General features: G+C 40.6%; 1 protein-coding gene across 1 annotated transcript in view; it reads right to left on the reverse strand.

The window, feature by feature from the left end:
* Positions 1-21,654, reverse strand: part of DNAH11 (dynein axonemal heavy chain 11) — a gene marked incomplete at its 5' end in the record, with an annotated part of 158,846 nt that overhangs the window by 109,833 nt on the left and 27,359 nt on the right. The window contains 10 exon segments of the mRNA XM_081996498.1: positions 11,617-11,748; positions 11,750-11,851; positions 14,718-14,732; positions 14,736-14,844; positions 16,724-16,788; positions 17,190-17,222; positions 17,224-17,313; positions 17,616-17,714; positions 19,165-19,281; positions 20,685-20,768. Coding sequence (XP_081852624.1) covers positions 11,617-11,748; positions 11,750-11,851; positions 14,718-14,732; positions 14,736-14,844; positions 16,724-16,788; positions 17,190-17,222; positions 17,224-17,313; positions 17,616-17,714; positions 19,165-19,281; positions 20,685-20,768 — 846 coding nt within the window.

Below are 21,654 nucleotides of genomic sequence, written 5' to 3' on the forward strand. Positions count from 1 at the left end.
TTTATTGCCAAACTGTTTGAAAATACACTTTAGGAAAGATCACATTTCAAGAATAGGCAAAGCAACAAAGGGAAGATCACAAAATATGATATGAATTGATTACACAGAGTTACATACTAGAAAGACCCCATGGAATTTTTCAGGTTTCATATTAATAGGAAAGAAAAACATATACAGCTACTGCATGTAACTCTAAGGAGGCAAATATATATATATATAAAACTATATATATACACAACAAATATTTATTTAACTAACTGTAATAGATAGGTATAATTTATTGGGTAGCTGGTGTGAGACAGAACTATGCTTGTACATGTTTTAAAACTCTGCATAAAAATGGGTGGTGAATTAGTTAGACATCAAACACTATGCCTTCTGTATTATTTTTATATAGTATACAAAAACACCTACTGGTGCTGTTTTTACTGAAACAGAGTTAAAGGAACAGAAGGTAATATTCCGTGCAAACAAGTTGTTTGAGAATCACAGTTTAAGCCCTTACAGATCTTGAAAATTCTTACAAAAATAAAACCAGAAGGCAATTTCACTGGGGTCCCTATTTTTTATGTATCATACCATAATGGAAATATCAATAGCAACATTTTAAATGAAATTATCTAGCATCTTGAAATATTTCTGGTATCTTCCATTAAACACACCCAAAGCTCCACTTTATGGCAGCTTACTGCCATCTGCAGAGATGTCCAGACCATCGTTCCTAGTCCATTCATTTGAAACAAGGATCTAAAACAATTATAAGGTTTTAGCACGTGTAAGTTTTGTAAATTTCTTAATGTAGGTACTTTCTGGGAAGGTTATTGATTATGTGATTGGTTTAACTTTTATATCGGTTTCTTTAGCCTAATAACTGTGACTATGTTTAACGGTCTACTTTCATAGTCCTTGGGCTGTATTTGCCTCAATGCTGACATTTCAGCTATGGGTAAGCAGTTAATCACGAGGAACGCATGCATGTAGAAAATTAAAACAACGAAGAGTTAAGAGCAAGGACCGAGAGGTTAAAGAGAACAGAGGAGATATCTTAACCTTGAGCACAGAGACATCCTGGCAGGAGTGCTCAAACGAGGATGATAAGAACGAACCGCTTGGCTGAACAGCGGAAGGGGCAAACATCCAAGGAGAAGAAACTATCCTGGAAACCTGTGACCATAAAAGGGAAAAAGGAGTAGGGGCTAACTCCCCAAACGGCCACCGACGACCACCCGAGACCCCCGCATATGTGTAGTGTAGTTTTGCCACACCAGCACTACGTAAATGTAGTAGATAGGCAGGGAGGCGGAGATTTCTCAGAAAATGTGTGAATATTCATGTCTTAAAGGTATATAAAGGACGAACTTTTGTTTCAACATGCGCATGTTAGGAGGAGATATCCCCCATGCGTCCGGCGCTGCAATAAAGATGTCTGCTTAATAACACCTTGATGTTACTGAGTTTATATTTTTGAATCATTTGGCAACCCAGCTGGGACATCTCTGCTCGGCTGCGGGACCCGATGAGTCTGGGACTCTCTTGGGTACCCCCGGGGACCTTTTCCAGAGAGATGCCCGTTCTCAGTCGGGTCACTGTGGGAACAGACAAAGACCCTCTGGTAAGAAGACATCTTTAAATCCTAAATTTGGTAATGATTGATTGATTTGGGGACTGTCCACAAGACGTGAAGTAAATCATGCGGGTCGGCATATACCGGGTTGCTAGCACCTTACAGGTATACATTTGGGGGACTTATGTCCCTTTGGTAGGGGATTACATCCCCATTTGGAGGGGCTCAGTCCCCATTTGACAGGGGATTAAATTCCCCATTTAGAGGGGCTGCGTCCCTGTTTGGAAACAGGTTTGGTTAACTGTTATAATACATTCCAAGCATTGATTATTGGTTTGTCATTCATTGGATTTTGGTTATTAACAATAAAATTTGCATCAGATATGGGAGGGTCACAGAGTGGCAGAATTCTGAAGAAAAGTCCATTGGGATGTGTTTTACAGCATTGGAAAGATCCTGGGGGAGTGCCGGGAAGAAGTGTCGACAGAAAAACTTTAAGTATTGTAATCAGTGGTGGCCTCTCTATAAATTAGATGATGGAGAAAAATGGCCCTTTAATGGGACATTAAAGTATAATACATTGTTACAGCTAATGTTGTTCCTTCGGAGAGAGGGAAAATGGGATGAAGTGGTTTATGCAGATATGTTTTTCACATTGCGAAATCATCCAGAATGGCAGAGAGATTGTGGAATCGGTATAGCCCCTTCGGAGCCCTTTGTCCTGGCTCTGGAGAAGGAAAAAGGGAAAGAACTGGGAAAATTGAAACGCTATTGTCCAGCATGTAGTATAGGACAAAGATACCTTAAGTTAAAAGAAAAGGGAGAGTCAGAGGAAAGACTGGAAGATTATATTACACCACCGCCAGCTTCGGCGCCAGTCTCTCCCTCCCCCTTAAGGAATGCAGATACTTCTGATGAAGAATCTGCTTCTGCCTCTGGGAGTGCCACTTTGGGTCCTGTAACCCAAAGCAGAGTCCGACCAAGGATACAAGCTCCCCCCAGACAAGCTATGGGGCCGGAAGGACCAACTCAAATTAAGGTCCCTTTTTCAATGAGCAATTCGGACGTGTGGAAGAAGGTAGTGAAAAACTATAGGGACGACCCAATTAGGGGTGGTGAAAAGATTTGAATTAATAGTTAAAAATCAGGATCCTGACTGGAAAGATATAGCTTTAATGTTAGATGCAATGACGGAAACAGAGAAACAGCTAGTGGTTAAAACTGCTCGAACACATGTAGAAGCCCTTGTCACTGCAGGAATGTATACTAGTGGAGCAGATAGCCATGTTCCTCTCACCAATCCGAACTGGGATCCTAATGATCATATGGAATATAAACAATTGAAGTCATATCAAAAGTAGATAAAATTTGGACTCGAAAATGGAATTCCAAGGTCAGTAAGATGGTCAAAATTGTATGAGGTAAAGCAAGGTCAGGATGAAACCCCCTCAGACTTTCTGGAAAGGCTAAGGGAAGCCATGCATAAAAGTACAATCTTAGATCCTACCTCAGATGTGGAACAACAACAATTGGTTTTGTTGTTTTTAGGACAGTCATCAGAGGATATAAGGAGAAAACTTCAAAAATTAAAAGAGCCAGATATAAGAGATTTGGAGAAACTAATAGAGGAAGCTTGGAGAGTATACAGGAATAGAGAAAATACTGAAAGGCAGAGATTAGGCAAAATAATTGCAACGGCTACCGTGACAGCTTTGAATCATCAGACTCAGGGTAATCAAAGATTCACCCGAGGAAGGGGTCGAGGAGGATCTAGTAGAGGTCGAGTGGGAAACTTCCGACCACCTTTGGGAAAGGATCAGTGTGGTTATTGCAAGGAACAGGGACATTGGAAAGGAGAGTGTCCCAAACTGCCAGGAAATAGGTTGTCCACTACGACAGCAGAAGTGGAGTGACGGGGACCTGGGGAATCTACCCTAGCGGATCCGCTGGTTAGACTAAAGCTAGGGGAAGAGAAAGAGGAGGTAGAATTTTTAGTAGATACGGGAGCCTCGTATTCTGTTCTAAATCAGCAACTAATACTCGTAGATGAGGAACTTGTAAGTGTAGTAAGTGCCACAGATCAGCGGGAAAAAGCCTTTTTCCCACAACCACTTAAGTATAAATCTGGAAAGCATATTGGAACCCACAGATTTTTGTATATGCCTGGGTCTCCTAAGCCACTTTTAGGAAGGGATTTGCTAGAACAATTAGAAGCCAAGACTATTTTTGAGAAAGGAAAAATCAATTTTAAAATTAAAAAGGACCAATTGATAGAAATTTTGAGCCTAGCTTTGATTCAAATAGAAGAAAAGAACCAGATACCCCAAGAAATTTTGGATCATGTTTTTCTAGGAGTATGGGTGTCTGGAGTCCCCGGAAGGGCTAAAAATGCCACTCTGGTTGAAGTTAAACTAAAGCCCGAGGCAAGACCAGTTTGAATCAAACAGTATCCCCTAAAAAGGGAAGATAGAGAAGGAATAAAAGGGATAATTAACGACTTTTTGCAATTTGGGTTATTGGCAGAGTGTGAACCCTGTATTCTGCCAGTAGAAAAGCCAGATGGGAAGAATTACCGTTTAGTGCAAGATTTAAGAGCCATAAATAATATAGTTGAGGATTTATATCCTGTTGTGGCAAATCCATACATGTTATTTACAAAGCTAAAGGAAAACCAAAACTGGTTTACTGTTTTGGATTTAAAGGATGCCTTTTTCTGTTTACCGCTTGACAAAGAGAGCCAGAAAATTTTTGCCTTTGAGTGGGAGAATCCCGATACCAGGAGAAGAACTCAGCTAACTTGGACAGTGTTACCCTAAGGGTTCAAAAATAGCCCAACAATTTTTGGGAACCAATCAGCTCAGGAACTTGAAGGATGGATTCCACCATCTCCAAATGGGACATTATTACAACATGTAGATGATTTATTAGTAGCTACGACAACTAAAGAAGAATGTATTCAATGGACTGTTAGTTTGCTAAATTTCCTGGGACTGTGCGGTTACAGAGTATCTTGGCAGAAAGCCCAGTTGATCCAGACACAGGTAGCCTAGCTCAGATACAGGATTTCGAAAGGATGACGAGAGCTGTGGACAGAGCGAAAGGAAGCCATCTGCCAAACACCAAAGCCAACCTCGGTAAAAGAACTGCGGACCTTCCTTGGAATGACAGGTTGGTGCAGATTATGGATTTGTAATTACAAGATATTGGTGAAACCCTTGTATGATTTGTTGAAAGGAAGCCCTTCACTGTTAGCTTGGACTGGGGAAGCTGAAAGAGCCTTTAAATTGTTAAAAACTGAATTAATGAAAGCACCAGACCTCGAACTTCCCAATGTGTCCAAACCATTTTGGCTCTTCCCCATGAAAAGCAAGGCAGTGCTTTGGGCATATTGATGCAGCGACTGGGGCCATACAAGCGGGCGGTTGCATACTTCTCTAAGCAGTTGGGTGAAGCAAGCAAAGGTTGGCCCAGCTGTTTGAGAGCCGTAGCAGCAGTAGTGCTTAACATTGAAGAAGCCCGCAAATTTACCGTGGGCCAGAAGATAACTGTGTTGGTGTCACACACAGTTTCAGCAGTGCTGGAACAGAAGGGAGCACATTGGTTATCACCATCCCAGTTCCTGAAATATCAGGCCCTCTTAGCTGAACAGGACGATGTCAATATAGTAACAACTAATATTGTGAATCCAGCATCTTTTCTCAGTAGGGAAGTCACCGAAGCAGTAGTCCACAACTGCCTGGAGACAATGCAAGCAGTTTACTCCCATCGACTTGACTTAAAGGAAGAACCGCTGGAGGACGCCAAAGATAATCTGTTCACCGATGGAAGCAGTTTTGTGAGACAAGGACATCGTAAGGCTGGTTACGCGGTAACCACTAGTAAGGTAATTGAAGCTAATCCTTTACCTGCAGGAACATCGGCTCAAAAGGTGGAAATTATTGCCTTAATTCGAGCACTGGAAATTGCAAAAGGAAAAAGGGTCAACATAGGGACAGACTCCAAATATGCCTTTGGAGTGGTACATGCTCATGGAGATATTTGAAAAGAAAGAGGGATGCTGGCTGCTCAAGGAAAGCAAGTGAAACATGCTAAAGAGATCTTACAATTGCTGAATACCGTGCAACTACTGAAGAAAATTGCAATTATGCATTGTAGAGGACACCAAAAGGGTAACGCTGATCCAGAGGTTGGGAACAAATTGGCTGATTATGAGGCTAAGCTGGCAGGGGAACGGACAGAAATTATAAAAACTTTTTCTTTGATCCCAGACGGTAAATTCAGTATAATAGAGAATGAAAAATCAGATATTCTAAAGAAGATAAAGTTATGATAAATGATCTAGGAGGAAGGAAAGATCAACAAACAGGAATATATTCAATGCCAGATGGTAGAATAATAATGCCTTATAACATTTTATGGAAACTCTTACAGAAGGAACATAATAAAACTCATTGGGGAGCAGATGCATTGTATAAACATTTAAATCAAAAAATAGTGAGTCAAAATTTATATACTACAGTGAAACAAGTCACCCAGAGGTGTGAAACATGTTTGAAAAACAATCCGAATACTGCGCATAAGATACAAATTGGAAGTATTGGAAAGGGAAGTGTGCCCAGACAAGAACGGCAAATAGACTTTTCTGAACTCCCAAGAAAGGGGGTGTTCTGGTAGTTGTTAGTATTAACAGATACCCTTTCGGGCTGGCCAGAAGCTTTCCCTTGTAGGACTAGTAAGGCTAGGGAAGCGACACAAGTAATTTTTAAAAAAATTATTCCTAGATTTGGAGTACCAGCAGTAATATCTTGTGATAGGGGTACTCATTTTTGTGCGCAGATAGTGCAACAAGTTAGTAAGTTTTTAGGAATTGACTGGCAACTACATACTCCATATCAACCTGAGGCAAGTGGGCAAGCTGAGAAAATTAATCACTTAATTAAACAACAGCTAGCTAAAATTAGTCAAGAAGCAAATCTATATTGGTACCAAGCACTCCCACTAGCTATATTACGAATCAGGGTAAAACTGAGAACTAAAGAGAATTTATGTCCATTTGAAATTTTGTTTGGCAGGCTGTACCAATCCCAGTACCAAGGGGCAGATCTCACCCAGTTAGGCAAAAATAATCACAGAATCACAGAATCACTAAGGTTGGAAAGGACCTTCAAGATCATCAAGTCCAACCATTAATCCAGCGCCACCATGTCCCCTAAACCATGTCCTGAAGTGCCACATCCACAAGTCTTTTGAACACTTCCAGAGATTGGCGACTCCACCACCTCCCTGGGCAGCCTGTTCCAATGCCTGACCACCCTCTCGGTGAAGAAATTTTTCCTAATATCCAATCTAAACCTCCCCTGGCGCAACTTGAGGCCATTTCCTCTTGTCCTATCACTAGTTACTTGGGAGAAGAGACCAACACCCACCTCACCACAACCCCCTTTCAGGTAGTTGTAGAGAGCGATAAGGTCTCCCCTCAGCCTCCTCTTCTCCAGACTAAACAACCCCAGTTCCCTCAGCCACTCCTCATAAGACTTGTGCTCCAGACCCCTCACCAGCTTCGTTGCCCTTCTCTGGACACGCTCCAGCACCTCAGCATCCTTCTTGTAGTGAGGGGCCCAAAACCGAACACAGCATTCAAGGTGCGGCCTCACCAGTGCCGAGTACAGGGGCACGATCACTTCCCTACTCCTGCTGGCCACACTATTTCTGATACAGGCCAGGATGCTGTTGGCCGCCTTGGCCACCTGGGCACACTGCCGGCTCATATTCAGCCGGCTGTCAACCAGCACCCCCAGGTCCCGTTCCGCCGAGTAGTTCTCCAGCCACTCCTGCCCAAGCATTGCAGTGACCGAAGTGCAGGACCCGGCACTTGGCCTTATTAAACCTCATACAGTTGACCTCTGCCCATCGATCCAGCCTGTCCAGATCCCTCTGCAGAGCCCTCCTACCCTCCAGCAGGTCAACACTCCCACCCAACTTGGTGTCATCTGTAAACTTACTGAGGGAGCACTTGATCCCCTCATCCAGATCATCAATAAAGATACTAAACAAGACCGGCCCCAGAACCGAGCCCTGGGGAACACCACTTGTGACCGGCTGCCAGCCGGATTTAACGCCATTCACCACAACTCTCTGGGCTCGGCCGTCCAGCCAGTTCCTCACCCAGCGAAGAGTAAACCTGTCTAAGCCACGAGCCGCCAGTTTCTCTAGGAGAATGCTGTGGGAGACACTGTCAAAGGCTTTACTAAAGTCCAGGTAGACAACGTCCACAGTCTTTCCCTCATCCACTAAGCAGGTCACCTGGTCATAGAAGGAGATCAGGTTGGTCAAGCAGGACTTGCCTTTCATGAACCCATGCTGGCTGGGCCTGATCCCTTGGTTGTCCTGTACATGCCCTGTGAGCACTCTCAAGATGAACTGCTCTACAGAAATATATAATAATATTAGGAAAACAACTTAATGAGGTAAACAAGATAGTTTTAGGAACCAGATTTAGAGGTCTGGATTATCCTATTCATCCTTTTAAGCCAGGAGACTGGGTTTATATTAAGACTTTTACAGGTGAACCCTTGGAAGAGAAGTGGAATGGACCCTTCCAAGTTCTGCTAACAACCTTCACTGCTATCAAGATTAGAGAGCAATCAGCGTGGATTCACTATTCAAGGATTAAGAAGGCTTCCCCTCCATGGGTGATAGAACAACAGGATTCTTTGAAGCTAAATATAAAATGGTCAAATGCATAAATACATTGTGTTTATTGTAAATTGGGTAACGAGTCCAATTTGTGAAATGATTTACTGGGATCAGAATACATATTTGACACTGCCCCAGAGTGTTACGCAAATTCTAAACAAGAGTGATTGTTGGATATGTACCGACATGCCTAGAGACTCTAGACAGACACTACCTCTAATAGAGAGATATTAACCGGAACTGGAATCCTATTTAATAACCCCCACTATGGAGCAGGTCATGAGAACAATACCTGGTGGCCAAATCTTTCAAAAAAAAATGGGGACAGATTGAATTATCAGTCTCTATCATAAATCTTGATTCCAATTCTTCTGTTCGTATATACAGTCCAGGAAATTATTCCATCTCCTCGTACGATTTAAAGTCAGGAGACGATGGATGTGGTGATTATACACATAAACGAACCACTAGGCTTATAGGCTGTTTTCCTGGTTGTAATAAAACGGCATCATACTGGGGACCACCAACACTCCATGTACCTAATTTTTGTGGACTGCCGGTTCCTGAAGGAACAGGATGGTTTTGGCTATGTAATGATACAGCTAGGAAAATTATACCTCCAGACTGGCAGGGAGCATGTACTTTAGGAGCCTTGGTTCCTAATATGATCATAGTAGATAAATTACATCAACAAAAAGGATGGATCAGAACTTTTCTAAGGAGAATGACCAGGACTCACAATGCAATTGCAGGCAGACCCATGAAATTTCATAGTTTTGTAAGATGGCTCCTCCCACGGCTTGACATGAGTGAATTGGAAAAGACATCAGGAACATTTCAGCAGTAATAGAAATAATAGAGAACAGGACAACAGACGCAATTCAAGCCCTACAGAAATAGGCTTCAAGCCTATCGCAGGTGGTATGTCAAAATCAAATGGCATCAGATTTCTTATTGGCTTCACAGGGAGGTGTTTGTACCATCCTAAACACTAGCTGTTGTACGTATGTTGATCAAAGCGGTCAAATATCAACAGACTTAGAAGAGATCTGGAAACAGACTAAGGTGTTACACAGAGTGGCTTTAGATGACACCTCTTGGGGATCTGAAGAAGTTTGGAACAAATTAACCTCTTGGTTACCAAATTTCAAATGGATCAAAGAGCTATTTGTACTCATATTAGTTGTTGGCTTATTTGTTTTATGTACTTGTATAATTTGATGTTCAATATGATGTTGTCAGAAGAATGTGGATGATTATGTCACCTGGAAAAAGAGTAAGATCAGACATGAAGTTGCAACAGGGAGGTATTTAATCAATGGACAAATGATAATGGTATGTTATAAGGGACTGCGAAAGAATTCGCAAGAATAATAGAAAAAGCGGGAATGAAACAAGGATCTAAAACAATTATAAGGTTTTAGCACGTGTAACTAATCACCTGTAAGTTTTGTGAATTTCTTAATGTAGGTACTTTCTGGAAGGTTATTGATTACATGATTGGTTTAACTTTTATATCGGTTTCTTTAGCCTAATAACTGTGACTATGTTTAACGGTCTACTTTCATAGTCCTTGGGCTGTATTTGCCTCAATGCTGACATTTCAGCTATGGGTAAGCAGTTAATCACGAGGAACGCATGCATGTAGAAAATTAAAACAACGAAGAGTTAAGAGCAAGGACCGAGAGGTTAAAGAGAACAGAGGAGATATCTTAACCTTGAGCACAGAGACATCCTGGCAGGAGTGCTCAAACGAGGATGATAAGAACGAACCGCTTGGCTGAACAGCGGAAGGCGCAAACATCCAAGGAGAAGAAACTATCCTGGAAACCTGTGACCATAAAAGGGAAAAAGGAGTAGGGGCTAACTCCCCAAACGGCCACCGACGACCACCCGAGACCCCCGCATATGTGTAGTGTAGTTTTGCCACACCAGCACTACGTAAATGTAGTAGATAGGCAGGGAGGCGGAGATTTCTCAGAAAATGTGTGAATATTCATGTCTTAAAGGTATATAAAGGACGAACTTTTGTTTCAACATGCGCATGTTAGGAGGAGATATCCCCCATGCGTCCGGCGCTGCAATAAAGATGTCTGCTTAATAACACCTTGATGTTACTGAGTTTATATTTTTGAATCCCATCCTACAGCAGAACCAGTCCAAAGTCCCCACCACGTGCAGTCAGGAAGCAGCAACAGCACGAGGCAGTGCTCTGCTCTACTTGCAAAGTGACCACCGAAACATAGCCTGACCAGATCACAGAGAGGTTCATCGTGGATCAGTCTCTGCCTTTCACAGAAGCCAGCAGAGATTGTTAAAAAACCAAAACACACACACAAACCCCCACCCCCAAAAACAAAAGGAAAATAAAAAACAAGTCCAGGAAATGGATATCCTGGAAACACTTGCCACAGACACATCAGCCAGAATTTACTAACCCTGTGCCCCCCACCCCAAACCCAAACCAAACCACACTACTTATTGTATCATCATCTTTAATTGCCATGAATTGGACTGAAATTTGCCTAACCTTTTATTTGACCTTTTTTATAAGCCCATCGTTCTGTAGCTAAAAGTTCTGTATTTTAAACTGTACACTGTGTGAAAGTATTTCTTTTGTTTAAAGTCTGCTACCTAATAGCTTCAGGTAGTGCCTATTAGCTCTTGTATTATGAGAAACAGCGAACAAAGATTAAACTTTATCCACCTTCCCTATTACAGGGAAAATTGTAGACACCTCTATCAGATTCCCACCACACCTTTAAAGTCTCTTTCCTATTTTGTATTTCCCTTAGGCAGATTATCTGAGTCAGAAAAGAAAACCAAAACTACTTAAAATTTTCACAAAGAGAAAGAATACTAACGCAGGATAAAAACATTCAAGAGAAGCTGGAGGTAAACAAGGGCGAAGCAAAAATCAAATGGCAGAAGTCCCCCTTCTGAAGTGGGACTAAAACTAATAATATTAGAAGTAAACTGTTTGGTTTGACACAAACAAAACCAACAGTTTTGGCTTCCTTACACAAATCTATGGGTTTAATATATGTGTGTGTATTGGCTGCATACTCTTTTCTTGCCACATTGATGTGGTTGATGTTTGGCAGTATCTTTGCTTTTACTTTTCATCTCAATTCAGAATAACCACATGGAAAACCCAGTAATTAAGATGTGATAACAACGTTCATGAGGTAACAGAAATGGAAGCGAAAGGTGTATTTCTTTTTTCACTAGATGCTAATAGCAGTTTATTTGCTACAGGATTAAAATTATTAAATATGCCACTCGTACCTTTTAGTGAGACCGTTTCCACACTGTACTTATTTTCACTGAATTACACAAAAAGAAGATATCCATACCTGCTTCTTGTGGCAGTCCTTCTGGGCTGACGCCAAGCCCTCTTCCAACCTACCAAACGTCATTTCTACATCCGAAACCCACCAGATTTGTGAACCAGTCAGTGCAGCCTGGGATGGGTAGTCAAAAACCCACTTGTTCCCTCTGCTTCCCTTCACAGGCCAGTATCGCCTCCGTGATGCTGAGGTGCGCTGCTCTGTGTACCGTTTCCGCACAGTGTTGCGACCAAGACTCTACCTTTTGAAGAAGAAAAACCAAACATGCATAAGTTTATGCACGTATCATGAATGGTACATTTTTTACTAACAATATAAGGAGCTCATCTCATTAGTCTTTATAAAGGATTTTCTTTACATCAATATTCTTTAAAAACTTGAAATGAGAGTGGGTTTTTTTCTTCCATTTTCTCTCACCTACTGCCTCTTCAGTAGGATTTAGCTCAGAAGAGCCCTTCCCAATTACTGAGATACCAGACATTTTTTTTGTTTTACATATCCATTTGACTGGAACACACAGACATGCTGCCTTAGAGCTCCCAATATGAAAGTCTGAAGTTCTTCTGTTCACAGACACAGAGTAAACACAGACAATACATTCTTTCCCATGTCTCTATGCACTGACACGTAGCTGTATCTTGGAGAAACTACCTCTAAGATGCAAGCTGTATATATTTGTCCATTCAGTCTGGGGCCTCCCTGCTGAGACAATCAATCATTAGAAGCACATGCAACATTGATTTTATGCAATGTGAATGCTTATCCATTCAGCACTGTTCTGAGAACAATAAGTTATTGTCTCAGAAGCTGCTGATCTGTTCTTTCTGACCTACCATTACCCAGTTAGCACACATACTGGCTGGCCAATTAGCAAATATAAGGTTCAAAACCAGCTAAAACCCTGGTCAGCTGATAGGGGACATGGGAGAGAGCTGGAGGTCTGGAGAGGTGTGTGCTAAAGGATAAGAGAGGAGGGGATCTGAAAGTATAACGGAAGATGAGATGAAAAGGCAGAAGAAGAGAGGAATTATGAGAAATGCAATATTCAACCACAGGGTTCATCAGTTCTGTGGCTTTTGTACTTTTTTTTTTTCCTTTTTCATTGCTCCTAAACACTTAGCTCTCTGCACTTCTTAAAAAAAAACCAAACATGTACAAGGGGCAGCTAGACAATTTATTAAATTATTAGTTTATTACACAGTTTTGGGCCACAAAATATTTTTAAATTTGTAAAAAGTAGTTGTAAGGTCTTTTATTATTATTTTTTCTAAATTTACATTTTTAAAAGCAGCATTTCATGCCACTGGAAGTGTCTATTTAATCTACATCCCAAAGAGGGCAAAATCCACGAAGGAAATTTCCCATAACTCAACATACCTGACCACCGCATCAACACTCTTCATGGAATGGAACATAGTCCTTTTCTCTGTTGTACATCCCAAGGGCAGTGCTTATAGATTCCTCAATATTCTCTTGAAATTTAAGCTGGGCAGTGTTGTCAAAAAGTTTGGTAACATGCACCCAAAAATACCAGACATAAGGAAACCATTTACCTTGGATTTGTGTCAATCACACAATATATATTCCTACTAAAGTGGACGACTACCATGCTAACATGGCATACCTGCCATACATAATAAGATTTGGTGGTTCAGCAAAGTTTAACACAATTCTTAGCAACTAACTGGATAATGTCAAGTCTTTGTAGTAATCTTACAATCGTGTTTCTTATTCTAATGCTTTCATCCCACAGTGCTTCAACTGAACTTAACAAGTAAAATGCACTGAATGACCAGGTGATTAATCAGCATTTATTTCTTAAGTTTTAAAGACAGTAAAAAAATTAAACCCCAGGTTTTTTTCCAGAGTATGAACAATTATGCCAATTGAACAAATAATAATGGTACTTCCAATTTCCCTGGTCGTGCAGACTGACACCTGGTGATGGGGGGAAATGGTCACAAATAAAGTAGTGAATAGAGTTAATTACACTATTGTCAGTCATCAGAAGAGTTTGAAAAACAAAGACAGCTCAATATAAAACTGAGAAGTCTTGAAATTGTTATTAATTACGGCTAGTGCCTATTTCACAAATTGCTGATTCAGGTCTAAATGTTTTGCATAACTACACGCCTCTCCAAATACCTTTTGGAGTTTGAAGATCACTGTCTACACACCAGCATGCTCTATGCCTGACAACTAGAACAGAAGATTTCTTTGGTTGCTCTTCTTATATCTGGTATAGAGCAGTAAGTGGATGAAACAAGTCACGGAGATTTAGTTGTGTGAAGAAGCTATGACACTCCATCATCATGTTTGAAAGGGTTCAGTGTTCAAGACTCACAAGTCCTTCATCCTCTTGGAAAGTATCAGTTCTTCTGTTACATGTCACATCCCATCAAAAAAGGCTTTGCCCGAGACACACCAATAACTCTAGTACTCCGAGAATTAATGGCCATGGCTGGATAGTCACTGAGGCCAGGAGTATCATCTGGCATGTAGATAACATAGTATAAAGCTTCTGAAATACATCAAAGTCTCTGTGCTTTTATACAAATTGGTCTCAAAGTGTCACAAAACCTAGCAGATTATTGTTCAGGAGAGGAAAACAGAAGGATAGCTACAAAAACATTCCTCATACAATGGTCAGCAGCTCAGTCAGTGACAGCCTAACAGAGCCCATAGATCTTTCAGTCTTACTTATCATCACTATGCATAGCATGCCTGAAATGTGATCAGTCCATGTCAGAAGGAGAATAGATTTGATGATCTCACTGGCCTTTTCCATTTCTAATTCCTGTAAACCTACAATCCAAAAATCCAAATAAATGCAAATTGCACGTGGCTAAATTTCCAGCAAGACAGCACAGGTTTTGTAACACTTCTCCTCAGAATGATGGTTTCGTCTCTCTTTGCTGAACACCTTGTACTTGTCCTAGCTGGGGGCAAAATGTTTATTACCTTCCTTACACAAAGTGTTTCTATTTGCAAAGTGAACACTCAGAAACAAAGATGCAGTTCTATGATATTATCTCCTCACATGGTTAGCGGGAAAACTTGCCTTTCTGTAGACAAAAAGAAGTACCATAATATGCAAGGAGGTTCACCTGTTTTGGCTGTGTTCATTTTGAAAGGATGTCTAGCAAGTCTGCTGAAGAAACAAAATAGAAGCAAGGAAAAGCTATGCCCTTGGTTTCTAAATATTCAGCCAGAGGTTTTTCACAAAGAGAAAGCCTGAAAAGATGACAGAGATTTTAATGACACATGCCTTTCATCACCCTAAAGCCAACAATTCCTTCCCAGTAAAGGAAGAAAGCAGACCAAACAGTAAAACAGAACAAGACAACCCATTTTTGATTTAAAATAATAACAATGAATACAGCTGTAAGGAACAGAGAAGGTGGCAAACCTTGCACGTTTCCTTTCCAGAAACCAAAACAGAACATGCTGGTTTTATTCATTTGGACTAAGGAACCCAACAGAATGGAATTGTGACAGAGAAGTCCCTGAAAAGATAAGTTTGGCTAAAAGGAAACTCCACTTCAATCTTTCAAAGAGTCCAGCCTTAGAAAGTAAAGGACAAGAACAAAATTTCTTCCTTGACAAGGGGAATTATTTACAGATAAATTAAAAAAGAAAAAAGACAGCTAAGAACCAGTCTAATGGGAAAGCAAAGTAAACTTTTTTTTTTTTAAGATACACACATTTTCTTTTATGTATGAAGGATAACAAACAGGAAAGCACATGTTGGTATTGACACAAGAAGTATTAAGAATCAAAACACTCAATTACATGCCTATCTGTAAAGGAAAAACCACACATTTCTTTATGTGTGAATGATGCACTTTAGCTATTCGTAGAACAGTTTGGGTTGGAAGAGACCTTTAGCGGCCATCTAGTCCAGCCCCCCTGCAGTGAGCAGGGACACCTTCAACTAGACCAGGTTACTCAGAGCCCCGTCCAACCTGACCTGGAATGTTTCCAGGGATGGGGAAGCTACCACCTCTCTGGGCAACCTGTGCCAGTGTTTCACCACCCTCGTTGTGAAAAATTTCTTCCTTATACCTAGTTTAAATCTACCCTCTTTCAGTTTAAAGCCATTGCTCCTTGCCCTATTGCTACAGGTCCTGCTAGAAAGTTTGTCCCCATCTTTCTTAGAAGCTCCCTTTAAGTACTGGAAGGTTGCAATAAGGTTTCCCTGGAGCCCTCTCTTCCCCAGGCTGAACAACCCCAACTCCCTCAGCCTGTCCTCATAGGAGAGGTGCTCCATCCCTCTGATCAGTTCTGTGGCCCTCCTCTGGACTTGTTCCCACAGGTCCATATCCTTCTTATGTTGAGGGCCCCAGAGATGGATGCAGGACTCTAGGTGGGGTCTTACCAGCATGGAGTAGAGGGGCAGAATCATCTCCCTCGACGTGCTGGCCACGCTGCTTTGGATGTGGCCCAGGATACGGTTGGCCTTCTGGACCATGAGTGCACATTGCTGGCTCATGTCCAACTTCTCATTCACCAGTACCCCCAAGTCCTTCTCGGCAGACCTGCTCTCAATCCCTTCATCCCCCAGCCTGTATTGACACCAGGGGTTGCCCCAACCCAGTGCAGGACCCTGCACTTGGCCTTGTTGAACATCATGAGGTTCACATGGGCCCATTCCTTGAGCTTGTCCAGGTGCCTCTGGTGTGTCCACTGCACCATTCAGCTTGGTGTCATCTGCAAACTTGCTGAGGGTGCAGTCGATGCTAATGTCCATGTCACTGATGAAGTTATTAAAGAGTACTGGTCCCAATATGGACTCCTGAGGGACACCGCTCATCACTGATCTCCATCTGGATGTTGACGGCTACCCTCTGGATGCGACCATCCAACCAATTCCTCATCCACCCATCAAATCCATCTTGCTCCAATTTAGAGAGAAGGCTGTTGTGGGGGACCGTGTCAAAGGCCTTACAGAAGCCCAGATAGACGACACTGGTAGTTCTTTCCTTGTCCACTGATGTGGTCACTCCATCCTAGAAGGCCATCCGGTTGGTCAGGCAGGACTTGCCCTTGCTGAAGCCTTGCTGGCTGTCTCAAATCACCTCACTGTCCTCTATGTGGCTTTAATTCATTTTACCAACCTTTCACTTGTTCAGTGAAATATGCCATGCATTTGCTTCTCAGAATTTCTTGCAGCTGAACCTAGAAAAACAAGAAGCAGCAAAAAACTGCAGTAATCAAAATAATTTATCAGAGGAACTTGGCCTAATAAAACAAAATCTGTAACTTGTTATTATTGTATATCATAAGAGAAGACATCTTTAAACATTGCAAACAGACAACATATTATTACTTTTTTTTTTTAATCTCAGAAAATATAGTCTTAGAAGGTTGTAATTTTGTTAACTCCTACATGGAGATAGGAACTTTTTTTTTAATATATATAGTTACATAGCATACATATAATTTCCCAGGACTAACATCTGGAGAAAATGTAACACTCTGCAATAAAGATTCAGGAAAAAAGTTTTCACTAGCCCAGTGTATCAAGAGAGTGAACAATATTGATATACTAATAGTATTTCTATTAATTAAATCCTTACTTGATTGTTATCTAAAGTTTCAAGCAGCTGTTCAGCTGACTTTTAATAAAGGAACTTCGCTCCTGTAACGCTCTTCATAAGAAAATTCCAAGACAGACCACATTTGGCTGACTTCTGCCAAAATCTTGGAATAAGAAGAGTAGTAATAACATCTGTCTATACATATCACATTTCATATATTGAGTTGAGAACTTTAATTAAATTATATTTAATTCACAGTGATGGTAAGCGACACCACAGACAAGAAATGAGTTTCACTAGGCTGTGAATTTTGCTCCATAGGTAAGTCACATGAAAATCTTCACTTCTATCATTAATTTATTGAAACAAAACTTAATCAAACATATACGTTTGTTACACAGTATTCTGCAAAATCAGAAGGAAAAAATGGGCACCTCTCAGCTTTTCAGTACCCAACTCTTTCACAGCATTGTCAACTACACTTTGGACTTCATCTTCTACTTCATGAACTTGGAGTCCCAGAAGGTCTGTCCAGGTAGTATCTTCTGCTACTAAAAGCCTGACCTATAAAGCAAAGAGACAGCAGAGAGCAAAATAAGTAAACAAATAAGGAAAATCAGATATAAGCGTATAACAAAGTGTTCAAATGGAATCCAAGTAAAAAACAATGAAATAAGTTATATGCACTCCAGATACTGGATATGCTTTCAGATTTGCAACAAAACTGTGAACTTAATCAGCGTAGATTAAATATTTCTTGATGCTGTTACTGTATTTTTTTGTTTTGTCTTGTACTGTGACATATTGTGTATCATAACACTAAAAAGCAAGTTTATTTGCACAGCTGAAGTACACAGCTTGAAGCTGATGTAAGCTACAGACAGTATTTGCACACTAGAAATCTTGGGGAGTGGGGTGTTTGCCATATTTTGTAACTGCTTTCTGAGTTATCAATTAAAAAAAAACTTTAAAATTTTAATCAAGGCTTTGAAAAGACTTAAAACAGTTGATTTTTTTCATTTTTTTGTTAAAAAAAAATCACAAAAATTTTGTGCTAGGTCTGTTTAAGAGCTTTCTGCATTAAAAATAATTTAAAATGTGCTTTTATCAAAACTATGTGAAAAATGCTTGGTATATTGGAATAGAAACTTTCTGTTACATTCACTCTCTTCTATGTTTTTCTTTAAGCTTTCCAGTTTTCTTTATTTTAAAGATGATTGAAAATCGAACTTCAATTTTTTTTTCAAAAAGGTTACAAATATTTTTATTCAAATTTTGAAAAGCAACAACTTGTCCATGTTATACCCTAGGAATGAAAACCATTGGGATTCTTTTTGAAAAACTGAAATAACTTTTCTTTTTTTGTTCATACAAACTTCTTCCGTTTTCCAGCTAATATGATCAACAGTTGGATAAAACGTGTACATCTCTCCCTCTTCTGGCACCCCTCTCTTTTTTTTCTTTTTTTTTTTTCCCCTCTCTTTCTACTGTAAGGTCAATAGTCTCCCTGTGCACTAATTCTTAAAAAATTTACTAGCATGCTGATATTTCAGGTGGCCTTTCTTTCCTTACCTTTTATTTCCCTCCACCCATCATTTCCTCTCTTCACTATTAAGAAACATTCTCTTTTGCTATCCAGGAAAGTTTCTAGCCATATTGCCTGGTTTTCTTATAAATATTTAATGGAAATTATTATTGGGAAGTATTCCCCTGTCCCAGACAAGACAGAGAACCTTTCAAGCTTAGTGCTTTTTTCAGGCTCAGCGGGGAGCCAGCCAGGTGTGGAAGAACCCTCTCATTTAGCAAACCAGGTCTGCCTTCAGAGAATTGCATCCTTCTGCCTGAGCAGAGACCACAAATTCTCATCTCAACCCACGAGATGCCTCAAAGCTCTGCTCCACTTACACGTTGAACAGCTGGCAGCAGGGGCTCTACCACATGCCTGACTGTACTGCTGCATCTACGGACAGAGCATGGAGGGCCATCACCGGAGTCCCTTTGGCTGAACATGTACCCCTGTCACATCCATGACCTGGTACCAGCGTCTCTCTCCGCCTGGAATATTGGCGTTGCAAAATCCTGCATCGCTCTCAGCAACGACATCAGATTCTTCACCTTTAACTCCAAGACCCTATACACATCCCCAGGAATGAACTTCTTTATCCAAAGACCACATTCCTTAAGGACTAAGGTTAAAATAATTGCAGTAATTACTTGTCATTAACAGCCACCCTATTGATAGCTTTATGAAAAATTTCGGAGGTTTGTCAGAAAACTCTACTTTCCTGTTTCATACGGGGATGTGTGGGACAGTTGTAGTTAGCACAAATCTAGGGAAGATTTTATTGGGGTCATTGGTTTATGTGGCAGATAAAGCAAAGGCTCTGGAAATGTACTTTCCAGTACATCACATAGTAATAGAACTGTATTAACACTGCATTTACACAGTGATTTTATGATTACAGTTGGGTCAGAGCCATTTACTTCACCACAGCCCTGATGATTTAAGTCTAATTTTCTCATTAATTATTCCATTGCAAATAGAAGTATCTATAAATTTAATATATTCAGCACCATCATTCAGAGGGGTAAGGCAGACTCATGTGCACACCAGAGCGTGATGAACATGACACAAGTGATCAGCTCACGGGCAGTGACCAGCATCTTCTCTGTTCCATGACCTGGCACATGTGCCATCGTGAACAATGCAAAAGCAGAAGGCGAATGAAGTTATCTCAAGCCTCTCCTCACTTTTACCACCCCTATCACAGCATATGACCCCTGGTGTCATAACGGGCTAAATGGGGTCACACTGTTTTGAAGCAGCTTAAACTAAGACCTCTGCTGTAAATCTGATTCTTCTCTTCAAGCACTACCAATTGGGCATGCAATTAAACTTATTTATTACTGAATGAAACAATGTGTAAAGAAGAAGAAACTTTATACCCATTAGGGTCAAGTCTTCCTTCCTTCCATACTCAACTACTATACTGTCTATGAACCACAGCTATTCCTCCAGTGTCCTGCAAATAGTCTGGGGAACTTTGTTGCTATTTTTGCTTCATACTTCCCTTGACCCATTGGAACTGTCTTCTGCAGGGCTACTATCAAAAAAATTTTGCAACTACTTCAAGCAAGGAAAGTGCCCTGCCTTTGAAAGTGAGTATCTTTGCTGCAACTCCCAACACCTGGGAGCTCTGTCTAAGAGCAGAGCAGATAAACCTCTGCAGATTCCACCTGTCTCCAAAAATAATGGTGGGGCCTGTCATAAAACCCCACCCTTTTTATTCCTTCTCATACTGCCTCAATTCAGAGAAGTGACAGTACGGTTTTTACCATGTGCCTCCACAGGGACTGGAAACTCGGCCAGAAGAACAAAGTTTTAAAGGAAAGCCCCCAAAACAAACATGTTCCAGAACATTCAGTTTGGACACAAGCAACAAATTCACTGAAACATCAAAGTGGGTGGGAAAAGTGAGGAAGGGGTGGCACAGAGACAGATAAATTGCAGAAAGAGACAGCTATGGAACCTGCCTTGGCAAACCTTCTGAGCTCCACATCCATCTGTTCCACATTAATCTGTCTCCATTGGGTTTTAGTCCAATCATCAGTGCTGCTCTGAGACAGAAAGTACAGATAAAAGTGTCAACAACATTTGGTAAAGACAAGCTTCTGCTACATAACAGATAAATGGATGCAGGGGGAAGCCCATCACTGCAATAGCTCCTGGACCTTATTTTTTTCCAACTCTACACCACCACTACCCAGAAAGCATACAGAATAATCTATCTTCTAAAAATTCAGCCCAAAAGCCAAGCATTTAAACAGTTTCATACTTCAGTTTCTGATAGCTATACATCCATACATACGTACCTTTCTTGCGCTATTAAACATGCGCCTATATCCACTGACAAAATACAGGTGCACCTGGGAGATGTGGGAGAAACTGTCCTGCACCCCCTCCTGGCAATACAAATGCCATGCACAAAATTAAGGGAAGAAAATCTAGTATACATAGTTTTACCCTTGCCTATGAAAAACAACTTCTTGAGGGAAACAGAACTTTACGAGGCTGATTTCCCACACAAGTCCATACAGTGACTTTTCTGGACTCTTGCTTCTAGCCTTCCACAGCCTTCTGATGTACAATCCTCAGTTCTGAGGTGGAATTTTCTGGCTTTCCGAATTTTTACTTACTGATTTTAATTATTCAAGCAAGTTATTGGTATTAAAAAAGCTCAGAAATGGACCTCCAAAGCCTGTTTTGCTTTGGGATTATCTTGAAAATGGTTAACTTGAAAACAGAGATATTTTTACTCTGGGTATCCTAAAAGATAAGAACTACAATTTCAACACAAAAGGTATATGAAAATCTTCAGTATTTTAATTTTTTTAAAAAAATCAAAACTAGAAACACTTCTAGGATCAAATTAAAAGTATAACATTCAGATTATATTCTAACTATTTTTTTTTTTAAATCTTACATGAATATAAACACTAAAAT

Source organism: Phaethon aethereus, assembly GCF_964289735.1.
Source record: "Phaethon aethereus genome assembly, chromosome: 2".
NCBI lineage: Eukaryota > Metazoa > Chordata > Aves > Phaethontiformes > Phaethontidae > Phaethon > Phaethon aethereus.